At 36.9% G+C, this 20541-nt stretch overlaps 1 protein-coding gene across 1 annotated transcript; it reads right to left on the bottom strand.

Annotated features, from left to right (window-relative positions):
• Positions 1-3788: 3788 nt before the first annotated feature.
• On the bottom strand, positions 3789-18722 carry LOC137399696 (uncharacterized). The gene is made up of 14 exons (XM_068085895.1): positions 18630-18722; positions 18000-18080; positions 16944-17032; positions 16237-16399; positions 13024-13107; positions 12231-12434; positions 11507-11651; positions 11280-11392; positions 11021-11113; positions 10695-10830; positions 10429-10505; positions 8733-8810; positions 5859-5996; positions 3789-4187 (listed from the first exon to the last, which is right to left on the bottom strand). Exons 1-14 carry the CDS (start codon positions 18720-18722, stop codon positions 4062-4064), a joined length of 1620 nt encoding a protein of 539 aa, XP_067941996.1. The 3' UTR covers positions 3789-4061.
• Positions 18723-20541: the final 1819 nt, after the last annotated feature.

Genomic DNA, 20541 nt, shown 5'->3' on the forward strand with positions numbered 1-20541 from the left:
TCCCTTGCTGTAGAGATAGCGCAGCGATCATGAATTGTAGACAGAGAGTAGGTATGTAGGTACATATCCCTTGCTGTAGAGATATATATATCATGAATTATAGACAGAGAGTACGTATGTAGGTACATAGAGTGTACCTACTGTAGAGTGTAGAGATAGCACAGTGATCATGCCAAGACAGATCAGCGATAGTCAGTTCAAACTGTGACATGTCTACTACTGACATGTCTACTACTGACATGTCTACTACTGACATGTCTACTACTGACATGTCTACTACTGACATGTCTACTACTGACATGTCTACTACTGACATGTCTACTACTGACATGTCTACTACTGACATGTCTACTACTGACATGTCTACTACTACTACTACTGAGCTAAAATCTATAAATAACTTATTTGTTTACACAGCTGAGGATCTGTCCTCGTTTTACTGTTTTGTACCAAGTTAATTATCTTGTGGTCTCTTACACAAACAGAGGGCATATCATGAGGTTGTAGCAGCTGTAAACATGGACATATGTTTATGTTTCCTAATAGGAGTTATAGTATGCATTACATTGTATCTTAAGGTAAAGATACTTTGTATCAGTAAGGTAAAAGCTACAGCATCCACTAGCTGACCTTTGACCTTACTGACTTGCAGTAGTTTTTACGTTTTATATTTAATAATCATAGCTAGTTGAAGCAAATTGATTGGTTGACGTAATTCTCAACTACTTGATTATTGTTGGTGTATACATACATAAAGTTTCTGCACAGAAAATTTACTTTTTATATAACATATATCAACAAATACCATTCTAACTTTCAAACTTCATATCATGAAAAAAGCGTTTTGTGCAGTTTAAATAAATTAAGAGAAAAAATAAAACAACTGTAAAGGTTTTCAAACTTTGTCAAACAACTGTAACTGTCAAACTTCATATCATGAGGAAAATGGTTTGTGCGGGTCAAATAAATTAAGAAACCAATTAAAACAACTACAAAATTATTTAAAGATAAATATGAAATAATTAGCAAATGATAGCTAAATTAAGTCTGTTTTGCTATGATTACGATAAAAGACGATTTGGTAATGATATAATTAATATGAACTGAGAAAACAGAATAAAAATCCTGAATATGTTGAATTACTAACAATTCGTGCATAGAAGTGTCTGTGTGAATAAAAAAGGTTACTGTTACAGTAGAAGCTATTCTTCAAAAATTTGAATACGACGATACTCATCCCTCTTGTTACTGTCTATGAGATACTGGTAAAAATCAGATATCGGACTGTTTTTGTCTGGTACTAACGCACATTTGAAATTGAAACGGCCCATTTAAAAAATACAAATTAAAAAAACAGGTAATAGTAGGAAAAAATTAGTTTTTAAACAATTTCAAAAAATAGTAAATGCTAAAGGTGATATTAGTTAATAATCAAAAGTGCACATTTGGCGCGTAATTTTGCACCGTATGCGTGTGCATGCGGTATACATGGTATATGATAAGAGCAATAGAATGCAAAGGACTGTATAGCTCAGTGGTTAAACACGTGGTTTGAAACTTGTGGTTACCATCTTCGTTAGTTTGAACCCAGCAGGATGTGAGCTATCATTTTCAAGATTTCAATAGCTATAGCTAGACAAACTGAACTACAGGCTTTGAAATTTATAGGTGTGATAATAGTTATTGACAGCTTGACTACTGTAGTATCGTTACTACTATCGTGGCTACTGTATCGTTGGTCTGCTGACTGAGAGGCTGTGAGTTCAAATCATCTGTGCTGTGGATTTTTCAATCAGATCAAAATCACTATAACTGGATAGATGACAAGCTTTGGTATTTACCTACATATATATATATATAATATATATATATATATATACTAGCTGCATGCCCTGCGTTGCAGCTAGTGTATATATATGTACACTAGCTGCATACCAGTCGTTTCACGGGTAATAAAAAAGGTTTTGTACAGAAAACTTACTTTGAATCAATAATTATATTCAACATCAACATTTACCATTCTAACTTTTAAATGAAATTGTTTGTGCTATATTAGTATACTGTGTTTATTTCTGTGTTATCCATACTGTACTGGCTGCAGTGTCTATTACAGATCTATACTGATTGCAATAGCCTTGCTGGCTATATGAGTTTAGGCATTGTTCTTCACTTAGGGGTATGCATTTTTCTTTTGGTATGGCTTCACGGATTCTTCTTCTGGTATGGCTTTATGCATAACCCTAGCTGCAGTGTGAAGTCATGAAAGATTGGCATGTGTTCCAAGTACGCTCCAAACTTATCCCATGGTATAGCCAGTTGGACAGTGTAGTGAATTGGATAAATTATAGATTATAAATTAAGATATATTATGGTTACAGTTCAGCATTATAAGTTATAGTAAAAACGAATTCGATAACAGATAGTGATAGAATTTTAGTTTGAAAGTTGAAACATAGTAAAATACTTACTAAAACTTCCTTCAAGTATGTGTTTAGTAAGCTAAATTTATTCAACTTTAATTCAACGTTTATGTTATACGTCTGTCTTGAAGGTAAGAACTTCCTACTGCCCATACTGCGCGTAGTACATTGTAATGTTATATTTTCTTGCAGATCTTAACCATTAAAGTTACTGTAGGTAACTATAGTTACTAAGGTTAACATATTGTTTTGTTATTAATTTTTAATATGTACAGCTCTTGTATAAAGTTTTAATATGTACAGCACATATAGAAAATTTTAAAGATTTTTATCAGCTGGTATTTGCATTAGATAACTATTAGTGGGTTTCTATACCACTCTATACAATATTTTCGCCTTACCGATGCCAACACTGAAACAAATTAAAGTCATATAACTGTATACCAAATAATCGTTCATTGTAATCATAGCAAAACAAACTTTATTTACCTTATTTATATCTACGTGCTTTATATAACATTACTTGCTAATTATTTTTCATTCCCATTTAAACACCTTTACAGTTGTTTTATTTGTTCTCTTAATTTATTTAAACAAAACACTTTTTTCATTATTTGAAATTTAAAAGTTGGTTGTTTGAAAAAGTTTGAAAATCTTTACAGTTGTTTTATTTTTCTCTTAATTTATTTGAACTGCACAAAACACTTTTCTCATGATATGAAGTATGAAAATTAGAATGGTAATTGTTGTTATACGTCAAATAAAAAGAAATTTTCCATGCAAAGACATTTTTTATTAACCGGGCAACTCTGGGCATTCAGTGGCACATACATATAAATCAACAGTGTATAATATATATTATATGCTGTTGATTTATTTGTGCAATAAATCTTAACTAAAATACCTACTGATCAGACCTACAGAACCTTAGATTCAACAGAGATGAAGTAGCTTATCTAAGAGTTTGTGAGAAGGACGGGGGCCCCCACAGACACCCATTCCTTAAGCTTGTTTTTTATTAATAGGACAAAGTGGTTAATGAGAAAACTAGCTCTTCATAAATGTATCAAACAGTTTCTGGAGATACAGTAGTATGATGTCAAATATGGAAACACTACTCTTGCCCCTTTTGATCAGGCCATTATTAGCATCTACGCACCCGGGCCCAGATGATTCCCACAGGCATAGAAACATTTAGATGTGTGTAAGCAGGTCTAAGCAGGTGTACAAGTGTTTGAATGATTCGTAAGTAAGGCCGCCATTCATTGTGGTTAAAGGTCTTCCTTTTCTTTCCTTTTGTGCGATTCTTTTTGATAGCATCTTTAGAATTTAAGTAGAAACTGGTAGACGTTTTTGCGTGCCTAATTTATTTGAACTACCATATTCTCAGATAAACTTACTTTCTAATATTACACTTACTTGAGATAACTGATTTACTACAAAGTCTATTTGAAGAACTGCTAGAAACGCAGAACACAATAAAAGATATGAAACACAATATGAAACACAAAATAAGCTCTATAATGTATTTCTCAAAAACAAAATTGCAGTAAAATCTACTTATCATATGTATTTAGAAATTCTCGAAAGCTCTTTCTAACTTAGTAAATAGTTTCTCAGCGAGGAACATGTATTGCATCATCAGTTGATAGATGCAGAGTTGATATTCCTGGCATGCCTCTTGATCAGCAGTGCTTTGTACTCTTTCCATTTCTTCTGTCGCTGTATGTATGTACCAATAAACTCCTGAGATGGATAGGTTACCACCTGCAAATGTAAATTATCACCTGCAAATGAATTGTAATTAGGGTGGAATGAAGGTCTCTGCAGTAAAGCTATAGACCTGATATCTCTGAATGTTTGATCTATTCATTCGAGCAATAATTTTGATTTATAATTTGTTTTTCAAATGATCAACTTATAGATCATTGGAATGCTTCTAAGAGCCTCAGTTTACTCTCAATAATTGTTGTTCACGTAAATTCATCATCAAACTTGTAACATCTTTGTAAATAGTAGCAACGAAATCTATATGAACACAGGCTATAGTGTCATACAGTGCTGTACTCAGACCTATTTATTCACTAACAGAGTCTCTAGGTTTCTCTCACTGTTTTAGACAAACTGTATGTACAGCCTTTGAGCAGAAGCTACTGTAGAATGTTTACTTCCCTCGGATAAGGGCACAAAAGGTAATATTCTTGAGCCGACCTGATGACAATGCACCTTTGTCTTCAGTAAATTATTGCTTAAGAGTTAAGAATCTTTGCTCCCTTCTCAGACAGGCAACATTACCACAAATCTAGCTTCATTTCTTCCCTGACAGCCAAAGCTGCCATCAAACTAACTATGGCCCATCTCAGACAGCCACAGCTACCATCAACCTAACTATGTCCCATCTCAGACAGCCACAGCTACCATCAACCTAACTATGTCCCATCTCAGACAGCCAAAGCTACCTACCAACCTAACTATGTCCCATCTCAGACAGCCAAAGCTACCTACCAACCTAACTATGTCCCATCTCAGACAGCCAAAGCTACCCACCAACCTAACTATGTCCCATCTTACACAGCCAAAGCTACCTACCAACCTAACTATGTCCCATCTCAGACAGCCAAAGCTACCACCAACCTAACTATGTCCCATCTCAGACAGCCAAAGCTACCATCAACCTAACTATGTCCCATCTTACACAGCCAAAGCTACCCACCAACCTAACTATGTCCCATCTCAGACAACCAAAGCTATCACCAACCTAACTATGTCCCATCTCAGACAGCCAAAGCTGCCATCAAACTAACTATGTCCCATCTCAGACAGCCAAAGCTACCCACCAACCTAACTATGTCCCATCTTACGCAGCCAAAGCTACCCACCAACCTAACTATGTCCCATCTCAGACAACCAAAGCTATCACCAACCTAACTATGTCCCATCTCACACAGCCAGAGCTACCACCAACCTACGGTAAATTTGAGGCTCTATCAAGTCATGAAAAGCATAGCTGTGCCTAGGTTGGTGGAGTGTCCCAAATGATATATGATTGTTCTAACAGCTGACAGATATGCCAAACATATCATAGTCACAACTCAACTTTTATAGCTTACTCAATACGGCAGCATTTTCAACCTTCCAGGAACTCTTATGAGAGGCATGCTTGTCAAAACAAAAAAAAACTGGAGAATCTCACATGATTAAGGAATTCTAGAAAGGAGCTAGTAAGTGCACTTGGTAAGGCATTAGCCACATGGCATCATACACCACACTGCCAGCAGCAAATACCAAAACAGCAAGAGCCTATACTGCTTATTCAATGCTGTCGGTAAGTTATGCTAAGCTGCTGGCAGCTCATCTATGTTTAACTTCCAACTAAATCAAGACGTTCTTCTAAAACAGAAATGCAGTCATAGCCTACGTAGATACTTTGTGACATACGAGATCGCTGACGACTCGCAGAACTTTGGAGTTGGCGTGTTCAAGAAAAATCTTTTTAGAGATGAAGAGGCACTCCGCTCCTTCACTCACCAAGCCAATGGGAAGAGATGCATCCTTGTGGAGCAGCGTCTCCAAGCCCTACAGTAGTTTATGATTCATTTTTAAACTAGTCTTGGGCAAGTAAGTTTTGCAAGACAGTAAGGCCTACTGCATCAACGATTGTAGAACATTTTTCAAAATAACGTATAAAGACATCGATACAAATTTTATTTCAAAAATTCACTAATAGCTACTTTTAATTTATTAGAATATGAACTATTAAATTTAAAGAATATAAAAGTTTCTTATTACTAATCAGAAGGAAAAACTAAAAGTTACTATGGAGTTGTTCTCTCTCACAATAAATTACTCTTACTTCTCTCATACCATATAAGCACATACCTAGGAATACAATTGCATAGCCTGCTATTCCATAAAAGTCACTATATAAAGTCCGGTATAAATGAAGTACTTAACTGAAGGTTACCTTACTTCTAGTAGAGCAGTAGAATACGAAAGGAGATGTCTAACTGACGAGTGAAACTATTTACATACTGGTGTTTACCTAGCTAATTCAGATACATTAGTCAACGGGTAACTGCATCCGTATTAGCTAGCTTATGCTGAGTCTATGTATACTCCAGGTGATAGACACATTTTGTTAATTCCGTCAAAGCAAGCTCGATAATGTCATTGCTTTTTTTTTAGCTCAGAGTTTTAAATGTTTTTGACTACAGTTAAAAAAAGCTCAGAAGAAAAAAAGTGTGACAAAATGACTAGTTGCTATCGTTGTTATAGTTGATACTAGCTATTGCGTTCAAGCTGTAGCATTGCGCATTTCTATTCTGTTGGTCTCTTTACAGCTATAGATGTCATAAGCATACTTTCGCTTGATCTGAGCCTTTCAACTGTGATCAAGTTTTGTGGATTTTAATCTTCAAACATCCTGGCAGTCAGATCACTTCAAAAATCAAAACGATTCGCAAATAATAAAAAATACCAATAATTTCTGATAAAATCTACTAGAATTCTGTGTAAGTTCATTTTAAGCCTCCTAGTAAAATTGCATGCTTAAATACGGTACATGATCAGGAGTTGACTATGTTGGAGTTGCCTTCTTTTTGAAGACTAAGATTTATAAAATACAAGAAATTTTTTCAGCCCAACTGAGCATCCTTGAAAAATAAAAGTGGTTGTTATTAGAGGTGGAACGAGACAGGTTTTTTAAGTTCGAGACGAGACTCGAGACACTGTCTTGTGAAAATTCGAGACTCGAGACACGAGACAGTAAAATAATGAGCATTTGGTGATGATTTCACTACACAAGTACTAGCTACTCGGTATATATAAATTAATAATTCTATTTTTAAATTGAATTTTCACCTGGTGTAAACGATTTAAATACAACATTTTAATTATTATAGTGATATGCATGTAGTTTTTGTAAACAAAAGTGACACAAACAGCTCTAAAATACCGAAGTTATATATTCTAAGAATTTTGAGCTTGATTGATCATAATTATTATAAACATATTGCTTTGTACAATGTATATTTTTACCATCTATTGAATAGTTCTTACTTTTTAATGTAATGTGTGATGAAACCGATAGCCGTCGCTCTACAAAGAAATACCGCAACTAAAAGAACACACGATAACACTTTCATTCTTATCGTTTCATTATTGTTAAGTTTTGTTTATGTATTAAATGTAGTATGTGAATTATATTTAAATTGTACTCATGAAATTATATCAATTACTGTATACATGCACATGTATATTCTTATTTTGAGTTAACAAAACGTCATTGTTAACCGAACACGGACTATGGTCGACACGGCCTTTCGTTCGTTTCTCCGTGTCCGGGCAAGTTTTACCCGCGATTGGTAGTATATACGTAAAAGAGGCCCGAATTTTATGAAGGTCAGTTGGTGTTTAGACACGATACGATAAAATACAGACATTTTACCCGCAAAAGTTATCCAATTTATTAAATTGAATTATCCGAAGAGTAATTAGATACGACCCGGTATCTGTTTTAAGAACACAGATCGAACTAAAATATAACAGGGCCGTTGTCCGGACTACATGATTAGACTCAGTGGCCAACATCATCAATAGCAACAGGTAGTAACGGACTGGGTATAACTTTAAAGGCAGCTGCCCGCAATCCGTTACAATATATGGAGTTGTTGCTACCGCAAGAAGCCATGTTTTAACGACCGTGCGCAGGCGCTTTATTTCTATTTCCTGTCTCGAGTTTGGCTATAGTTAACTCGAGACGAGACCGATACGAGACGAGACAGGTCGATACTCGAGACGTCTCGTGTCTCGTTCCACCTCTAGTTGTTATGTGCATGCTCATAAAACTTTGGTCTACGAAGATTCTGATGATGTTGTAGTACCATTAAATAGTTGACCATTAGTAACCCGTCTGACAAATGGTTATGGAAGATCAATGTGGTTGTATGACAAATGGGACAGAAGGAAAGGAATATTATAGTTGTCCATTTTCATCACTGAAATATAAACTAAAGAATTCTTTTCTTACCTTATTTCTTGTTAGAAAAAGATAAGACAACTCCTTGCAATACACAGTTGTAATCTATCCCTATTCGCCGAAATGTCGGCTAAAATTCAACAAATCATCTGGTTTCCCAAATCTATCACTGGTCCAAGTTGAAAATTTCCATATACCAATGGTAGACTGATTATGTCTCCTTGTATAAACCAGTTGTTCAAAGCTTTACAATCTGACAGAACCTGGTTGTAATCGTAAAGCTAATTGAGGAAATGAGATGTGTATAAACTAGCTGAGAAACAAGTGCCACTCACAAACACTTTGCCTTCATTGAATTCCGCCAACTGAGCAAATCTGGTCATAGCTGCTGCACGAGCTTTGGCTTCTGCTGACTGTAAATAATATTAGTGTTTTGTAGCCAAGCAGACACGATCAGTGTGATTGATGGTACATGCATACGTCAGGGATAAATGTCTGCTTAAACATTTGGGAGTTATCTTCTCATCCATCACCAAGATTATCAGCTATAAGATCTTATACAGTCAAACATGGATAACTGGCACACGGATAGCTCGAACACATGGTTAATTTGAACGGTTTCTTTGGTCCGTTCCCATGTAATGATAAATTGCTATAGATAACTCGAACTCAATACTGTTAACTCGAACTGTTTCTTGCCCAACGGCTACCGAAACGGTTGTTATCGCTTTAGAAAATCACTTTATTCCAAGCCATAGAGGTAAACCTCATCTTTTCGTAATTCATAAGCGTCGTTATTACCACTATCGGCAAAATATTTTTGTCAATGACTTTTCTAAAGGTTTGGTGAAATTTGATTTATACCAAACATCCGCTTAGCTATCGCTCTTCGGAAGCAAGGAAAGTGGTATTCGTTAAGAGCAACACTCCGAGGCAGTTAAATTAGAAGTTTTACGAGGTTTTATGGTACATTGTATATCATTCACACTTTTTGAATGGATACTTATTGAATGTACATGTATTCTGTGTTTAGGTCCAACGATGAATAGTTTTCCGCCGTTGATTCCGTGTTGAATCAACGTCGGAATGTTGAATGTTTAAAACGTCTTAAAAATTGTTGTAATTAAACGTATACGTTGTCTTAGTTAAAAAAAACTATTCATCGTTTGACCTAAACACAGAATACGTGTGTACATTCAATAAGTATCCATTCAAAAAGCGTGAATGATATACAATGTACTGTAAAACCTCGTAAAACTTCTAATTGAACTGCCTCGGAGTGTTGCTCTTAACGAATCCCAGGTAAAGTAAGGTAATCTTTGCATAAACTTCAAGAAAAATCGGCAAAATTAATCGTGGGTAAAACGCTCAAAAGAAAAAGATGTCTTTTCTTTTGACCAAGTTTTGCCAATGTCAATCTAAAAAAACGTCCTGGCAATAACATCATCTCAAACAACAAACCAATCTCAAGTGATAGAAAAATCTCTATACTTTTTCATAAAAACGTTTTAAACTTTACATTAGAAGCATTTAATTTGAAACAAGCCAATTGTGCTTTTGATTTATATTATAGTTTGTATATGTACATGTACATGTACATGTATCTACTAATAAATAAGTAAATACATGGACTTGTGACAGTGCTCTGATAACTTGAACGCTCTGATAATTCAAACACTTTCGCTCGGTCCCGTGAAGTTCGAGTTATCCATGTTTGACTGTATTTAAATAGCATGTCTTTCTTAACTGATTTGAAGAGTCGAAGCTAAAACGGTACACGGTGCCTTATTTTAGTTTCTCTCCTCCTTTCCAACTCATGCAGCCCTGCTTTCTGTTCACGATAAGCCTTACAATATATGCTATACGTATACATAGCTGTTATTATATGAACTAGGCATAATTCAAGTGAACTTTCTATCAAAGATCTTTAGTAGACGCCAATCTGAACTGGAGACTTCACCCTGTTGCACTGTGACGAAAGTGGATTAAACATTTATAATACATTAAGACTAATTGACACTCATAGCTTACCTTTTGAGCCCCCAGCATTGCTGCAACTCTCTTCCACGTTCTCACTCCACCTTGGGTCACTTTAGGCTGCTCTTGTACTAAAATATGCAATGGTAATAAAACATTCTATAGTACTAACACATGCTATGGTACCAAAACATGCAATGGCATCGCGAGGGCTTATACTAGCACCATGCCATGATTGTAGCAAAGGCGCAGTAATTATTTCTACTATAGTTATATGTATATAAAATGCATGAAAAACAGTTATGTCCAGGTTCACCTACCATATGGGGTCCATTTTCGTTTTGGGGTCTTTTTACTTTTTGCCTCGCTGCTTCCCTTTTGCTCCTCTATTGGCGGCATCGTTACGCTTTTTGGTTTCTTTTCGCTGAGTGCCTCTGACCAGAAGGATGTGTTTAACTAAACCCAACAATAAGCTACCGTAAAATTTCTTAGAAACAAAACATCTCTTCCTACAATGCATTAGCAGCTAGAATTCCAAGTTCTTTATCATTTATGCTAGCAACATTTACTCTAACCATGTATTGCATTATCCAGTAATGCGGCGTAAGACCATGTCTACTGCAGTTATCCAAATATGAACCATTACCTCTCCGGATTGTTTTCTCTTGGTTTCCATCAAGTCAAAGAAACCAGTTAAAGAGTTTGATCGTCTCCTTTTTATGGGTCCTTTAGCCCTACCCTGTCAATATCGTAAAGTACAGGTTGGCTCACAACTCTTTGTCTCTGTTATTCGTATTACCTTACGAAGGACCTGGCTAAAGATTAACTTCTTCCTGACTAACAACTATTCAGGATATATCTAGAAGTTTGAAGAGATTGCCAAAGAAAAAGCCCTTACAACTTACGGTTGGAGGATATTCCTTATTGAATCGTTCTACATTCATGTTAATCTTGACACCACCTTTGGCTTTAAGGTCAAACTCAAGTGCGGCTGTGTTCTCTAGAGCACTAACATCTCCTGAAACATGACCGTCAGCGAGTCAGCAAATACAGTAATAATTTGCAGGTAGTGGAAGCAGCGATAAAAATTCATTATGATGCCCAAATGATGAGAGTTAGAGATACGACCCACTCCTCAAGTTGTCCGTCTGCTCTCGTCTTAGTTTCTGCGAGTAGAGAGGGAACTTTGCCTCTAGCTGCTTCCCGAGCTCCGTCTTCCGCTTATTTTTATTCTGTCGTTGCTCGGCATCATATGCTACTACCGCTTTGCACTTTCCCTGCAATTCCAGTCACCGATGTATGATGTATACTGTGGTATGTAATCGCTACTATGATATACTGTGGTATGTAATCGCTACTATGATATACTGTGGTATGTAATCGCTACTATGATATAATGTGGTATGTAATCGCTACTATGATATACTGTGGTATGTAATCGCTACTATGATATACTGTGGTATGTAATTGCTACTATGATATACTGTGGTATGCAATCGCTACTATGATATACTGTGGTATGTAATCGCTACTATGATATACTGTGGTATGTAATCGCTACTATGATATACTGTGGTATGTAATCGCTACTATGATATAATGTGGTATGTAATCGCTACTATGATATACTGTGGTATGTAATCGCTACTATATACTGTAGTGTGTGCAGTCACTGCTATACACTACATCACTCAAAGTACGCTTACAGTTCCCAAAGTGGTGCGGCTAATACATGTAGAAGTTAGTGAAAGTTCTATTCAATAGCCCCATTGTCTGCAAGTTGAAGTACAGTAGGAACACACCTACATACCATATCTTACCGAGTTTTGAGACGAGTGCTAAAACTATTTACTCACCGAGATGACAACTACCAAGTAGTCACTGTCCACCGAGTCTGACAGTATTAATGTATTTGGCTTGAAGTACTGATAGAAGAAATCTTGGGAGTCATCGACGAGCACTTCACATGGAAAGTACTTGAACAGCTCCATTTCTTTAATGTATTCAACGTGCCCAGTTCTTTGCTTTGCCAGTGGGTTTCGTATTATCTTATCAAAGTCCTACAAACATCAGCCAAATCTGTAAAAGGATTGTGTTCAAATATTTCTGCTGAACAAACTCAAAGTCCTCTGATATTAAACCTATAAGTAAAGGTGAAGAGCGCTTTCTGTATGATATTGTGTCTTGCTAACCTACTTATGCTTTGTGCCTGGCTTTGTTTCATGGAGTTGTTTTCTCAATGCAAATTCTTTATAATATATGTAAGGAATTGATTTTTTTCTACTTTGCTTCTTCGTGTAAAATATGGAAAGTTGGTTTGATCAAGCTCTATCAATCTTTTCCTAAATGAATAGGCTACATCACACCTTCACCTCCCCTTCCAGTCAGCATCCTTGTTTATCTCTGCTGATCATTTTATAATATGTTGAGGAGGTGAAGTCGCGTGTACTCTTAAGGGAAGGCAACTCTATCAATATCTCGTCCTACCTCAAATTTATTGTCACATAAAATAACTGTTGTTTTCCTACTGACCTTTTGCAACTCTCACATCCTAGCTGCTAGTTTTAACAGCGCACCTACCCATCCACCCAAACTTGCTACAGGTTTTGCAGTAAAAATATAAGCTAAAGTTTACTTAATGGTAAGTACCTCTTTTTCAATAAGAAGTAACTCTGTGTCTGTCTTGCAAATAATTGTGGCATTTCTTTTACTTCCAGTAATCAGACCAACTTCCTGTCAACGAGACCAAATTGACACTTAAAACAGGTGACTGCTCATCACTGAGTCAGACAAGGTCAGATAAGATCAGACAGGTGACTGCTCCTCACTGAAACCAGCCAGACACTCGATCAGGTGACTGTTCCCTATTGGGTTAAACAAGGTCAGACAGGTGACTGCTCATGAAGTCTCCTTCCCACCGGGCTAGTCAGCCAAAAGTACACCATCTGGTGCAAACTCGTAAGCTGTTAGGATTCATGAGCTTCCGGAATAATAAAATGAAATTATTTTCCATTGCAGTCTGCAAACACTCATCACCCAAACCGCAAAGAAATACGAAGCAGTAATAGCTAAAAATGATCCCTTGGCACCGCATTTCACAAGTAAGGTGACAAGCTCCTGTATTAGGTGTAAGTAAGGTGACAAGTTTCTGTATTAGGTGCAAGTAAGGTGACAAGTTCTTGTATTAGATGTAAGTAAGGTGACAAGTTCCTGTATTAGGTGTAAGTAAGGTGACAAGTTTCTGTATTAGGTGTAAGTAAGGTGACAAGTTCCTGTATTAGGTGTAAGTAAGGTGACAAACTCCTGTATTAGGTGTAAGTAAGGTGACAAGTTCTTGTATTAGGTGTAAGTAAGGTGACAAGCTCCTGTATTAGGTGTAAGTAAGGTGACAAACTCCTGTTTTAGGTGTAAGTAAGGTGACCAGTTCTTGTATTAGGTGTGAGTAAGGTGACAAGTTCCGGTATTAGGTGTAAGTAAGGTGACAAGTTTCTGTATTAGGTGTAAGTAAGGTGACAAGTTCCTGTATTAGGTGTAAGTAAGGTGACAAGTTTCTGTATTAGGTGTAAGTAAGGTGACAAGTTCCTGTATTAGGTGTGAGTAAGGTGACAAGTTCCGGTATTAGGTGTAAGTAAGGTGACAAGTTTCTGTATTAGGTGTAAGTAAGGTGACAAGTTCCTGTATTAGGTGTAAGTAAGGTGACAAGTTTCTGTATTAGGTGTAAGTAAGGTGACAAGTTCCTGTATTAGGTGTAAGTAAGGTGACAAGTTCCTGTATTAGGTGTAAGTAAGGTGACAAGTTTCTGTATTAGGTGTAAGTAAGGTGACAAGCTCCTGTATTAGGTGTAAGTAAGGTGACAAGCTCCTGCATTAGGTGTAAGTAAGGTGACAAGCTCCGGTATTGGGTGTAAGTAAGGTGACAAGCTCCTGTATTGGGTGTAAGTAAGGTGACAAGCTCCTGTATTAGGTGTTACGGCATTAACAATGACAGTAGTTTATAGACTTAGTAACCATCTGACAGACCTAGTTCCTTGTTGCTCTTGCTTCAATTGTATCAGTTCAGAAGAGCTGAGTTCAGTGCGTACAGTTCAACCTATATATACGGTACTGAGGTAAACATAGTAAGTTCTGCAAAGAGCCCGGTTACGAGGAACCTCACTAAGTTATTCAATAATACAGTTGATGATAATATTAATAAGGATATTAGTATTGATAATGATAGCAGGTGAGGATAAAATGGCAATACATAAGTGGCGGGCAGTCAAGTGGAACAGACAGGCTATTAAAAAGATGAAAATTTATCATTTTTCATGAAGATATGAAGAAATGAGCCATTTGACTGCTCATGAAGGTGCGTGTGCTACTACGCACAAACTATTGGCATGAATCTAGGGCTAAAGAGGAGGCAAAGAATGAGGAAATAAAAGTGTCTGTAGAACCTTATTGCTCGTATCAACAACTTCAAAGGGTCAATCTAGCCAGACTTCCTAGTTAAAATAATCCAGGCTGTGTCATCATTGATGCTGTTGTCACAGGAATAGTAGGAGCTATGAAAGAAAATGATGAAACAACAGATGTATCAGAACTAGAGAGGAGGTCTCAAGACTGGCACTATGTCCAGCAATCAGCTGAAAGCTGATTGCTGTTTATGTTGAGAGTAATGATCTCTCTTTTTAGACTGCAGGAAACTCTGCTCCATTATAAACCACAGAGATTACCAGAAGGCATTAGAGATCAACAGCTAAGAACAAATAGAGAATGTGGTCTTAGGAACCTTAGGGTTTGAAACAGATGTAGTACCATGCTAATAACAGACTTCAAAGTGGGCAGAACACCGCACTAGTAGTAAGTTTTACTATCATAAGAGACTTGTCCATCTGTTTGAAGCCACACTTAGAAGTTGAGAGAAATATTGCATCATGCGGAATTTAAACTCATCACTTTCAACACGAACAACTTCACCCCTCCATTGCTCACTCACATGTGGAGTGTGCTACACTATGTGTCTACTCCTACTACATGAGCAACTCGGTGTAGCCAGAGTTAATCAGGGTTGAATGGCCATAGATGTACTCTCAGTATAGCCAGAGTTAATCAGGGTTGAATGGTAATAGATGTACTCTCAGTATAGCCAGAGTTAATCAGGGTTGAACGGTAATAGATGTACTCTCAGTATAGCCAGAGTTAATCAGGGTTGAATAGTCATAGATGTACTCTCAGTATAACCAGAGTTAATCAGGATTGAATAACATTAGACATACTTTCAGTATAGCCAGAGTTAATCAGAGTTGAATAGCCATAGATGTACTTTCAGTATAGCCGAAGTTAATCAGGATTGAATAACAATAGACATACTTTTCTAGCTGAAAAATCTGGCAATCTTTAGACTAGTTTAAGTAAGGAGTCGTGAAGCTGAAAAGACAGCACATACATGTAGGGACGGAAAACTCCTATTTAGAGGCGCAGGTTTATCTACTTAGATTTGTAATTGATTCATACCTTGATGACAGTTTTACCACTAGTCATCAAATTTGAAAAATAATTTAGCATTAGAAATGTCAATGCTGAGAAACCTTACAGCTATCATAGCTAATATACCAAGAAACAGGCCCCCTATCCTGGTGACAGCAGACCGGTGTGCTATTGTAATATCGATACAATCAGTGAGGAGAGACTTGAGAACTAATGCAATCTCTCAAAAGTGGGCAAACATAATAGTTCCATTAGCGGGTATCTCTGTCTACGCACCGTAGCACGTCTGACAAAATGTAAAGATATGTTTTCTCATTTGCCTAGAGCTCAGAAAGAAAGACTTCCAGCTAATCCTGCAAACGATGTGTTTATAATAAATTGAACATAAAATTACCCCAAATGCTTCTCCACCTGTTAGCTGGTTTACAGTTCGCATGAACTCTTGACCATTCTGCTCGCTTCTCTCTTTGATGTTCACCAATAAGGTTCCAGAGAGAAGTAAGTAAAATATTCTAGCCTCATGACCCAACCTTGTGATAACCCGTCTCGCCTCATACCTACAAAGTGTAAGTACACTGAGAGGATTAAACACTGGCCTTTAGTACTATAATAGGATGACAGGATGACATAATAGTAGTACTATATGACATCCTGTAGTAGTACTATAATAGTACTACTGCAGGATGACATACACACTACAATGAGAAGTAAACAATATATATTGAGCTCACATACAAACTGCAATGATATACCATGTATACCGAACATATATACAAACCCCAATGAAAGTTAACCAATGTATACTGAGCCTACATGTACAAACACACTGCAGTGAGAGCTAAGCAATGTATACTGTATACACACATACATACCCAAATGAGAGCTAAGCAATGTATACTGCACACACACAGACATACCCCGATGAGAGGTGAGCAACCTATACTGTATACATACATAAACCCAATGAGAGGAAAGTATCGCATACTGTATATATACAAACAAACCATAGTAAGAGGTAAGCAAAGTATGCTTTATGCATACATGCAGCAAAAAAGTAAAAGACGACCTACACTGGTACACTGTGGATAGCTAATCAACTACCTTTGATAAATCATAGCTTGGCAGAGTTGATCCTTGACATGGTCAGGATAATCTTCAAATGCTGCGTGGCCTCGCAATAATGCTTTTATCTACAAACAGAGTATTGCAACCACCAGCTGTAATGCACGTTACCGGTATATACCCTGACTTTTATGGCATAAACTTCATATACATGTATATTGGCTGAACAGCAACCCTTAGCTGAATATAAGCTCTATTGGTATTGGCTGAACAGCAACCCTTAGCTGAATATACAGTAAACTCTGTTGGTATTGGCTGTACAACAACTCATAGCTGAATATAAGCTCTGTTGGTATTGGCTGAACAGCAACCCATGGCTGAATGTAAACTCTGTTGTAATAGGCTAAATAGCAACCCATAGCTTAATATAAGCTCTGTTGGTATTGGCTGATTAGCAACTCATGGCTGAATATACAGTAAACTCTATTTGTATTGGCTGTACAGCAACTCATAGCTGAATATAAGCTCTGTTGGTATTGGCTGAACAGCAACTCATGGCTGAATATACAGTAAACTCTATTTGTATTGGCTGTACAGCAACTCATAGCTGAATATAAGCTCTGTTGGTATTGGCTGAACAGCAACTCATGGCTGAATATACAGTAAACTCTCTTTGTATTGGCTGTACAGCAACTCATAGCTGAATGTAAACTCTCTTTGTATTGGCTGAACAGCAACTCATAACTGGATATAAACTCTGTAGGTATTGGCTGAACAGCAACTCAAGGCTGAATATAAACTCAGTTGGTATCGCTGAACAGCAAACCATGGCTGAATATAAGCCCTGTTGGTATTGGCTGATCAGCAACCCATGGCTGAATATAAGCTCTGTTGTTATTGGCTAAACAGCAATCCATAGCTGAATGTAAACTCTGTTGTTATTGGCTAAACAGCAACCTACAGTTGAATATAGACGTTTGTTTGAGTTGACTGTATTATACCCTCTAATGTTTACAAACTCATGTGTCAATTGTGTAGGTATTCAATACTTAACCTGTTGTTTCAAGCTTTATTGCAATATTAGAAATGTCTTACTGTTCGAATGTGCTCATCACTTCTTAGCCTTGGTGGAACTGTTAACACAGTTGCCAACCTTCCATTGTAACTTGGAGTTGTCTGAAAAGTAAAAACACAAAATTGAAAGATTTTATGCAGTGCTGTTAAAGGAGTGTCTAATATATGTATGCATGGAGCAGTAGTAACACAGGACTGTGACAACTATAATATCAAATGTAATATACTAAGTTGCCTTCATAGCCTTTATTTATTTTTAAATGTGCAAATACTAATGGCTCAGTATAAAAATGGCTGACAATTATGGCCATTTTTCAGGGACAAGAAGGTCTTCAAGTTTGACATTCTATCCGCTTCTTGTTAGTCCATTTTAAGAGCTAGCAAAACCATCTCAGATCCAGCTGTATATAAAAACATTAAAATACTACCTTGTAGTTAGTAATGCAATTACAAATTAAGGGTGGCACAGCATTAAACTCCACGGAGCAATATAAGCCGGTTAATAAGGCAGATATGTTTAACTGTTAGTTTTGTTATTATCCTCTCCTGTCAGTTACATCTAACTGAGAATTGACCAAAACGGATCATGAAACTGACAGCAGAGGTTGAGAACAGTACCGGCAGATAAGTGTAGCTGTCGTCCTAACCAGCCAACAGGACATTGTCCATATCTTTAAAAATGTTCATGGCCTTCTTAGACTGAAGTTCAATGCTAAGGAAATAATCATCTTCTACATCAGCCATCATCAGAATGCTAAAGGGTCTCTACATAACATTATAAATTGGAGTAGTGAGACCACCTACTGTGTAACTAAATGCTGAGTTGGCAGCAACCTGTCATCTAAGGCCAGTCTTTGATTATTGAGTGAGGATTATGAGCCATAGTGATATACTAGAGTGAGCTGATGAGTTTCTATGGGCATACTTGAACTTTTAAGTCGAAATTAAGTATTAGTTCTGAGCTGCCGATGTGCTTCTGAAATGTCAGTACAGAGGCCATAGAGGTCAGAGGTTACAGAGGTCACTGCATCAAGACAAAATCAAGGAACTTCTTCAGGATCAAACAGACACAAGGAGAAACTAACAAACATGCATAACTGGAATCAAAGGTGTCTAACTTTACATAGACCTATTAACTATACTATAGTATATATTAACGTATAATTAATAGGTCTATGTACAAGCATGACTATGACTGTGTACAAGGCAGAAAAACAAATGGACAACTGATAAATTTAGCTGCATTCTAATGTAGAACATGGTAAAGACTGCAAAGGGGTGATTTGATTAGTGTCTCTATTGTAGTGTAAAATGATGTCATATTTGTAAGGAAGCATAGGTATGGGCTATCAGGAGAGACTATCTATCATTCACAAAAGAATGACAACTTTAGCGGGTGAGATAATGTGCAGGTAGCAACTCAGTCCAAGAGATAGACAGATAATCAATGTACTTCAATGCCAACTCTATAAGAAATTTTTAATAATTATGTTTACAATATTTTGTATGCTTGCTTTAGGGTAGCAAAAGGAAGAAAAAGAGCGTTGGAAGGAGACATAAAGAGTGAAGATTCTCATAAGGAAGGGAGAGAGTTAAATAGAGTTGTGGGAGTCATGGCAAAAGGTTCTATATGGTGCGGGGAAAGATGTACAACATCCTAGATCTTGGCTTCTAGTTCTCCTAGTTTGTACTTTCAGGGCAAATGCTGTTTGCTATCTCTGTTTCTCTCACTTCTTACACCATTTTAATGTGATCCATCGGGTCTGAGGACTTTGTATTGAAGTCATATTTTCACTCGAAAGCAACCAAACAGTTCAAAACTTTTGTTACATATTACAAAAAGTTCAGACACATTTTCATCTAACATTGCAAGAGGCAACATGACTAAGACGTTCTGTTAAAGCTTACTTCAGGGGAGGGGAAAGGTGTATCCATACTGGGCCATAGGTAGACTATGCATTGCATGACTAAGCTGGTGTTCTGTGGTGAATCAGATACATAATAACCATAATAATGTAACCATAATAATAGCAAAGCTTATCATAAGCATTGAGAAAGGTTATTATCAGCCAGATCTTCCTACAAGCTGTTCTAGTTGGTTAACAGATACAGAGTTTACCTATTGTAACAGTTCCTCTATAGAGTAGTTTGAATGTTTCAAAGCAGCCCAAGACAACCTACTTTTGGTAAAGGTTAGTCAGTGAAGCAAGATATATCATTATCACTCATTCTTTTTGCGCTACGTCTGTTTTCGACTGTAGCCCAAACTTGTCATGCCTAACTAAACGGTGGGTCTAAGGCTCTAAGCAGACACTTGCGAGAGCTTTAGTTGGGCACATAGAGTTATCTCCCCCCTAGAGGGATAACTGTGCCATCAACAACACGAGCGTTTCCGGTGCCAACAAGGAGCGTTTAGGCCGCGCCCCTTTTTTGTGCTAGTCAATCGCAGTGATTGACAACGCTAACATCAGCCATCAGAATGATCATGAATTTCCACAGTTAAGATAGTAATTATTGCTCATATTAAAGAAATGATGATTATAGTTTATTACTCTAATATATG

The sequence above is a fragment of the Watersipora subatra genome, chromosome 7 (assembly GCF_963576615.1).
Source record: "Watersipora subatra chromosome 7, tzWatSuba1.1, whole genome shotgun sequence".
NCBI classification, from domain to species: domain Eukaryota; kingdom Metazoa; phylum Bryozoa; class Gymnolaemata; order Cheilostomatida; family Watersiporidae; genus Watersipora; species Watersipora subatra.